This window comes from Gavialis gangeticus, unplaced genomic scaffold (assembly GCF_001723915.1).
Source record: "Gavialis gangeticus isolate Ggan-Ray unplaced genomic scaffold, GavGan_comp1, whole genome shotgun sequence".
NCBI lineage: Eukaryota > Metazoa > Chordata > Crocodylia > Gavialidae > Gavialis > Gavialis gangeticus.
In genome coordinates this window covers 13,178,135-13,186,850 of record NW_017729033.1, presented here as the reverse complement: position 1 = coordinate 13,186,850, position 8,716 = coordinate 13,178,135, and the positions used below count along the sequence as shown (strand labels likewise).

General features: G+C 41.1%; 1 protein-coding gene across 1 annotated transcript in view; it reads left to right on the top strand.

The window, feature by feature from the left end:
• The window catches only part of RMND5A (required for meiotic nuclear division 5 homolog A), a 45,245-nt gene that overhangs the window by 8,375 nt on the left and 28,154 nt on the right, over window positions 1-8,716 (top strand). The window contains exon 2 of the mRNA XM_019526456.1: window positions 1,773-1,915. Coding sequence (XP_019382001.1) covers window positions 1,773-1,915 — 143 coding nt within the window. The remainder of the gene's footprint in view (window positions 1-1,772; window positions 1,916-8,716) is intronic.

Here is an 8,716-nt window from a genome sequence, read left to right as displayed (position 1 = left end):
CTGTAAATGCCCACAGACGTTCAGTGAGGTGATGCCTCCTTTGGTGCAAATCTATTTTCTCATGAGACGTACAGATGCCCATCTAATATTTTAACATAATTAAAATAGACACACCTCTTTAAACATGGATGCGCATTTGTAAAACAAATATATGTCATGTATTTGTGTACAGCTGGAGCTTGTGGGACAGGCTTCCAGTAGAATGGGAAGGCTTGCTGTTTCTGAGCTTTATAGGTTAGGAAGTGCTAAGGGCAATAACAGTTGTTTTTTGTTAGTAAAATAAAACAGAGTTGAGCAGGTATTTGAAATATGGAGCTGTAAGTTTTACCCACTCTTGATCAGAGCTGAACTCTTTCCATTGGGACACTTCTTTGATTTCTCTCATAGTGCTTGCTCTCTTTTTTTTTTTTTTTTTTTTTTTTTTTTTTTTTTTTTTAAGAGAATGCAAGATGCTATTAGTAGGGGCAGTGCAGCACAGGAGTCCTGTTTTGTGTTTCTCTTCTTCACACACTTGTGAGTCTGTGACAGTTGCTTTGTTATGTTTTGCATGGCCTGAAATACTGGAAGGGAAATTGGCTTGTGACACTGATTGAACTAACAGTACATTAAAGGATAGTCTGAGAAGGAAATAGAGAGTAAGTTTAGGGGTGGGCTTATTTAAAATGGTTTGACTCTTCTGTGATTCTGTCTCTCAATTATTTCCCCTGGATGGTGGATAAGTTTCTCATTTAAAGTAGCCCTCAGGTACACACACAGATGCATTGTTATATGAGTTAGGCATTGGAACTAGATTGCAGCATTTCATCCATCTCATGAACAGGGAGGAATAAATGATGAGGGAAACCCTCTTATATGAAACATGCTTGGAGGATAAAGTGTTCCTGAATTTAAATTAACGAAACTGAAGTATAGTGGGTGTCACTGGCCTTGTGGCATGGTACAGTTTAGGGAATCGCAAACCTTTTGATCCTGATCTTATTCTTCGAGCATACCCATGGTAAACATATAACATACCTGTGGCAACTAGTCTGGAACTCCAATGCTCCGTGGATGCGGGTGTGAAACTTGATGACTTAATTATTTAAACAGAGGACTGGGAATAGGGAGATCTGATATCATGTTATGCACTTTGTTTTGACTAAAAAGCTTTCCGATCATAAGGTGGTGCTTCTCGTTCTCTTTGCACTGGTATAAAATGGCTACATAGGGCTCCAGGTACTGGGGATTTAAACTGATCTTTGTGTGTGCCTCTGTGTGTTCATGCATATGCAGTAATACATGAATATATCTTCTGAGGACAATATAAATGATAGGCCATCAAGATATGATCTTCTGTTGCATTCTGCAACAGAAGATTATTTATTTTTAAATACATTTTTTTTTATTTTTTATTTTAGGGTTATTTTTTAGTTTCTTAAGATCTAATAAGGCACAATGATGGCATACTTTATCATTACCATGATTTCAGCAGCAAAGAAAACCCAAAACAAACTAAACCTGCTATATTCTATTCATGTCAATTTGTACCTGGAGTAGCAAGATTAGTTTCTTAATAAGATGTTAGTGGATGTCCCAAAAGGCTTTAATTTTTTTTTAAATTGGCAGTGCTTTGCCTATGTTTTGTAGCCTTCCTTTTGACTTCCTGTATTTCATATCTTTTCATTCTTTCTGTTTCAATTCCCCCTATTAATACATTGTCACATTTGTGGGATTTCACATTATCATTTTGTTTATAACATAGTTATTAATTCATTTTCCTCTCTTCTGTCTAGACCAAGATGGAGACTTGTCAGGGACGATTTCACTTGTTATGACACAGTGCTGTAAAAGAATAAAAGACACAGTTCAAAAATTGGCCTCGGATCATAAAGACATTCACAGCAGTGTTTCCAGAGTTGGGAAAGCCATTGACAAGGTATTTATATCGCGAGTTATTCTGCTGAAGCTTGTCCGATCTGTTGTTCACTATAGCCTACAATGTACAGTCACCATTACAAAAGTTGGAATCAACCATAATTTGGGTGAAATCCTAACTCCACTGAAATGAATGAGAAATTTTGAGATCAAGATTTTACCCTGGTGTATGAACTTGTCTTTTGAAATTCTAGCCTTTCCATAAGAATCCCATCCCTTTTTTCAGCATTTTATTAGCATGTTCCAAAAAGAACAAGCCTGTTAGCATGATAGAGTATTAATGGAGCCTTGGCATCTGTAGTATACTAACATAGCGATCTATTAACAGCCTTCTTAAACATGTACTATCTTTGGATACATTGCATCTTCTCCATCTAATCACTTGCACCAGGCATTTAGACAGTTACATGCTGTTTTTGGAGGTCTGTTAATCTGAAACACTTTTCACACAAAAAGCATTCACAGGTTTTTTTTCTTAGCTTCCTTTTACTCAATTCATTTTGGGTTTGATCTTGCAAGTTGCTGAGTAACTTCACTCAAAAGGGAATAGAAGATACGCTGCTCTTGAGAGGTGCTGAGCACTGGTCTTAATAAATGCAAAGAAAATACCATATAATTTTTTTTTTTTAACGTGACATTGTGATACAAAAATAAGGCAGGGGAGATTTGCACCTTTAAACTAACTAAATTAGAGAAGTAGAGCATAAGCTTTTGTAAGCAGAATGCCTGCTTCATCAGATGGTGTGAAAGGACTGCAGGAAGCAGAGCTGCTTAATAGAAAGCAGTGATTAGAATACAAAGGATAGGGAATGAGGGAGGAAAAAGGAGGGGAAATGGCAGAAAGAAGCAAGATGGGTAGGAGAGAGAAAAACAGAGCAATTAACCCATTGAGGGACATAAGGTTTATAAAAGCTAATCCAGGTAATCGGATAAGAATCTGTAGTCGATATTTATATTTAGACAATACTTAACACAATCCAGTCTGTGGATGATTTCTCATTCCTTGATTTGCTGTTCAAGCTAGTTTTCAAAGTTTTGTCATCTAAGAAAAGCTACTCTGAGGTCATTGATGGAGTGTCTGGGAAGGTTAAAGTTCTGCCACAAGTTGTCTGTCTTTTTGATATCGTTGGATCAGTGTTCATTCTTTCTTACACATCGAATTACCCTGTCTGTCCAGCAGAGGGGTACAAGCCTCAATTTCAAAGGTAACTTGGAGGCAGATAAGTCACTGTAGATCGTGGCACCCAACCTTTTTTGCCAGTGAGCCTGATCTGGCTGATGGGCCTAACCTGGCACCCAGGCTGGGTGTGGTGGAGCCCCATCCTGCTGCACAGGGGAAGGGTGCTTGGCTTGGCCCTGACCCAGTTCTGTAGGGGGAGCAGGGAAGGGGGCATGGCGTAGCTCCATCCTGGCCCTGAAGGGCGAAGGGGGCATAGCCTGTCCCTGACCTGACTTTGTGGGGGGTGGGGGGAAATAAGACAGGGTCATGGCCTGGCCCCAGCTCAGCATTGTCAGGGGTGGGATGGAGAGATGGGACAGGGGTGTGGCCTGGCCCCAACCCTGGGCAGAGATACGTGGGGGCATGACGTGGCCCTTGTTGGGGGAGAGGGAAAGGAGGAACAGTGGTTTGCCCCAACCCCAGTAGTGGATGGGGAGGGAGTGTGGCCCAGCTCTGACCTAGCCTTGCCGGGGGCGGGGTAGGATTTGGAGTTGGGGAAGGGTGACAGTGTTGCCAGTGCTCCCGCAGAGCCATATTTCCTGACCATGGCGAGTCCTGTGGGCCAGATGTCATTGCTCTGGGGGCCAGAGATCAAGCACCTCTGCTATAGGTAAACGTCAGTGTCCCTTTAAGAAAAGTACCGTAGTTCTCACTCTCGGCGATTGATTTTGCACGTAAAACTTCAACTCGCTTTTCTCCCATGATTCAATATTGTGAAGGATCCTTTCCTCTCATGTGAAATAGTTCTGTATTCAAGAACATCTACAAGCAAAGAAAATTCCTTCAGTGTCAGGGCTGAAGATGACATATACTGGCAGATTTTTTTAAATGCAGTTTGAAAGTGTTGGAGGTGGCATATATAATAGAAAATGAACATGCTTCTTTGCTCATATAGAGCCACCCCAGCCCTACTGAGTGATTCATCCTTTATCATTAGTGATTGTGTTTAAATGAGACATCCAGTCCATTTTAGTTTAATTCAGTAGCAGCAATGTGCACAATCTAATATTAATTACATACATAAAACCCAGCAATGTTGGATAGAACATCTTTGTAACTATTGTGATTTCCCACCCCCCAGTTCTGTGTGGTTACCAGGCTCTAAAAAAATGAATTTTTGGCATTATACCAATATCTGTAATCCAGGCATCAGTGTGATGCTCAAAGCTCAGCAGTACATCTCTCTAATGGTAGCTAACTAAAGGAAAAGCAATTCCATCCTTATTACTCTCTTGGAACCTCATATAAATCTGTGTAATCTTGTCTTAAGCTTGAACTGCAGTCCTCTCTTGTTTTTAACAAATGTACCTCAGATGAACCCACCTGAACTTGATTAGACTTTAAAAAAAATTATTGTGATGGGGCATGATGACAGTAAAAGACAGCATCGTTGAGATTGAGCCAAATATTCGTTGAAAAAGTTGAAAAATTATTGGGAGTCACAAAAAAAATGAACTTTAAGAAATGCTGCTTCGGTATTTGATAAAATTGGACTCGGCTCTTTGTCTCTAAATAACTATTTCAGTTATTCATGTGTATAGCTTTTCAGTGGCTTTTTTGCCACTTCAAAAAAACAAGTTTGTCCAACACAAATTAAATAGATCCTGGAAATAATCTTGCAGGCACCAGGTTTTATAAAGAGTTTTAATGGACCAGAAGTGAAAAGATGCTAATAGGTCATCTTCTGTGTATCCAGTAGATGTGATGGCAGAATAATTACTAAAGTCTTGTTTTAGTAAGGTATTTAATTAATAGCCTGGGCATAACTTGCTCACTAATCTTCTAAATTCTCTTAATTCTCAAATTGTCTTCTCTAATCAAGGTTTAGGTTTTAGTGACTGGGGCAAAGGGCTGGTAATGGTAGGTATCATCTTCCTTCAGTCCCGTGAAATTCAGTGCATCCTTCTGTAGACTGATGTCAGTGGGAGGAAGCCCCTCTGCCCAATAATTCATTGGGTTTAAAATTTAAGTACAAGTAATTAGATGTAATTGACCTGGTAATTTGATCCCTCATGGCAGTCTAGCCAGCAGGTCACCTCCACTTTAAGAGGTTCATTAAAACACTAAGACATCAGCCCTTTTACTTTAATTCACAAGAGGTCGTTTTTGTTTTTACAATGTGAAAAACCATCCCTCCAATACCTTCCCCCATTTTTCTCTCACTTCATAGACAGAATAATGAACCATGGTAACTGCATTCATCATCAGATGGTTAAGTCATAGTGATCAACTGGACAATTATAACTCAGATGACTTTGTTAGCTGCCACTTTTAAATGATCTTTCCTGTATTGGAAACCATTTGTTTTATACATGTGGCAGCTGTTATTCAAATGTATAATTAACCAGCATTTCCTGCTCAGGAAGCTTTGGACTTCATGGAGTTTGCACCATTAGTTCATGGCACGTTTCAGTTTAGATGTTTCACTTCCTGTGGAATAAAAGGGAGGGGTCTTGGCATGCTATTTCCTTTGGCCCATCTTCTGTTGACTGGACTCATTGCTAATGAAAATAAATAGAATGACTAGGTAGGTTGCCTGCCAGGCTCTTCAAGGAGGTAATGAGATCAGAGATGCATTATTTTAAAAGAGATTGACTTCACATTTGGTAGGAGATGTTGCAACCATTTTGAAATGTCAAGAAGTCTGGGGTCTGCAGAGTTCTGTCTGTTGGTTGTCGTGTCATCCAAGTAACCAAACCCTTTGTCCTTATAGCAGCTCTACTAGATTCCCCATCCTACATTTACCCTTCATCCTGAAGGGTTTTTCTCCCTTTGAAATGAGCATCTACAGCTAAATATGCCTATAATAATAATTAAATCTGTTCTCTTTTGTGGTTACCATCAAGTAAGTTGTCCTTCACGTGGCTAGTTTATGTCTTCCACCTGTTCTGTGTAAAGCTTTGGAGTGGTTTGTTTCCAGGTTGAAGCTGATTGTGCTAGCAATGCTTAAGAGTAAATAGATGCTCACATCCCAATGAAATCTGTCTCTTGTAGTTGGTGGAGAAAGTAATTAGGGAGGTGAGGTGGAGTAAATGTATCTATTCATTTTTTTCCTTATTTTTACTCTTTAAGGGTGTGCAGTCGGGTCAAATTTCACCCAAAATTTAAGTTTTGGGAAAACAAGATTTTAACAGAATGTTGGATATATGGAAATGACCGACCTGATTGGTTTTTATGATAAGATGACTGGTTCTCTGGATGCAGTGAGAGCAGTGGACCTGATATAACTTAACTTTAGCAAGGCTTTTGATACAGTCTTCCGCAACAATCGTAGAAGCAAGCTAAGGAAGCCTGGGCTGGATGAATAGACTGTAAGGTGGGTAGAAAACTGGCTGGATCATCGGGCTCAAACGGTAGTAATTAATGGTTCGATATCTAGGTGGCAACTGGTATCAAGTGGAGTGCCCCAGGGGTCAGTCCTGGGGTCGGTTTTCAATATTTTCAACAATGACCTGGAAGATGGGATGTATTGCACCATCAGCAAGTTTGCAGATGACACCAAGCTGGGGGGAGTAGCAGATGTGTTAGGATTCAGAGAGACCTTGACAGATTGGAAGATTGGACCAAAAGAAATATGACAAGTGCAAAGTCCTGCACTTAGGAGGGAACAATCCCATGCACCGGTGGTACAGGCTGGGGCTGACTGTCTGGGCAGCAGCTCTGCAGAAAAGGACCTGCGGGTTACTGTGGACATGAAGTTGAATATGAGCCAACAGTGTGCCCTTGTTGCGAAGAACGCTAATGGCATACTGGGCTACATTGGTAGGAGCGTTGCAAGCAGACTGAAGAAATACCGCTTCAGTTTATGTCTAGCACAGTATCTTCTACCCCTTTAGCTCTAGGTCTCTCGTTTTGACTCATGTAAGAATTTTCTGTTGAGGTGTCCCAAATGTACAACTGTTATATCCCAGTTAGGATGTCAAACATGGCTGGCATGGACTAATGTTTCTCAAACACTGAGAAGAGTGACATAAAGGTGTGCTGTCTTTTAGAAGCTTATAAAACATCACGTGCTGTCAGAAATTATACTGACTGACTTGAAGCTGGAGGAAGTCCACTCATATGGATAGCAGCACTAAGAATTTCTTCCTTTTTCTAGCTGTTAGACTGTGATACTTCAGTGCTGTAAACCAAGCAAACAAAATTAGAGCAATATTTTCTTTTTGCATGGGGCAATATTTTCTTCCTGCTCGTTGTGATATGTGCAGCTGCTTCTGAGAAGCATGTGAGATCTAATAGTGGATCATGAAATCCGAGGCACAAAAGAACTAGAGAAATCACTGGTTTACTTGAAATAGCCGAGACCTCTTTAAAGAGGGGTTGGGGTGGGAACTGAAGAATTGATTCCTCTAGGAGTAGCCAAGGGAAGTAGAGAATTGGTATAAGGGCTGTATTAGGCACTAACATCATGGAACTTGTCAGGTTTTAGCACCTGACTTGAAGCTACAAAGTTATTAGTCTGATACCAGTGGTGCCTTTTGGCTCTGACCTGACAAAAATAGCCAGATATATAATTATAAAAGTTTCATAAGGTTTATGAACTCATGTTGTTTCAAAAGGAAATTCTGCCTTAATTAGGTAGCAGGCAAGTGAATAGGGATGTATGTATTGTTACTAGTATAGGAGTGATTGTGCGAATGAAATGATAGTATAGTATATGAATGACTATGCCAGTACTTTTAAGCTTCTGACCATAGCTGGTCTGAACTAAAAGTTTTTCATTGCATGTTGTGTGCATGGATTTCACATTGATTAATGTAGGCTTGAGATTCCTTTGGCCTGCTCAAGTCCTACATGTGCTGGATTTTTCTCGATATTGCTCTCTCCATTTCCCACTCCTTCCCCTGAAAATGAATGCATAAGGAGCAGCATGGGCACACCTTTCTCCCTGTTCCTCCCTGTTGCCTGGAGTGGTGATGCAGGATTCTCGCAGTGTCCACCTGCTTTTCAACAATAAAGCTGTCCTGTTAGTTGTTAGTGTAATCATTCCTGTTATTGGTTAATAGGCCCAGGGCCCCTCTCCCCCTTCTTTGCTCTGTTGCTAAGTGATGCACACGGTCTAAGTCCTTTTTTGTTTAGGAGATGGTTGTATCCCGGAGCACTGTTTTATATTCCATTTGTTTTCCAAGTGGACCCAAAAGGCCCAGGAAGCTATCTAAATTCCACAGCAAGTGCTCCATGCAGATCTTTCCCTCCATATCACAGAAGGATATAGCAAAAGCTCACTCCTCTGGTGGCAGCCTGTGAGGAATTTTAGGAACAAGGGTAAGAAAAAGCATGATCTCGATGACAATATATTTCCCGCCAGCCCAGTATTGATATGTCTAGCATTTCTGCCCCATTTGGGGGTATGCACCCCCATTTTCTCAAGCCAATAGCCCAGGGGTGGGTAGTTATTTTGGGCAGAGGGCTGCATGGGTAGCCCCGCCCCTTGACAGGTGCCCCGCCTCCTGGTCATCATCTTGGGACCAACATCCCAATGTCTTGGGACCAGTGTCCTAAGGCCAGCACCAGTGTGGCCTAAAGCAGGGCACAGGCTGGCAGGGGGCTGTGGAGCTGGGCTGGGCTGCACCAGCAGGGAGC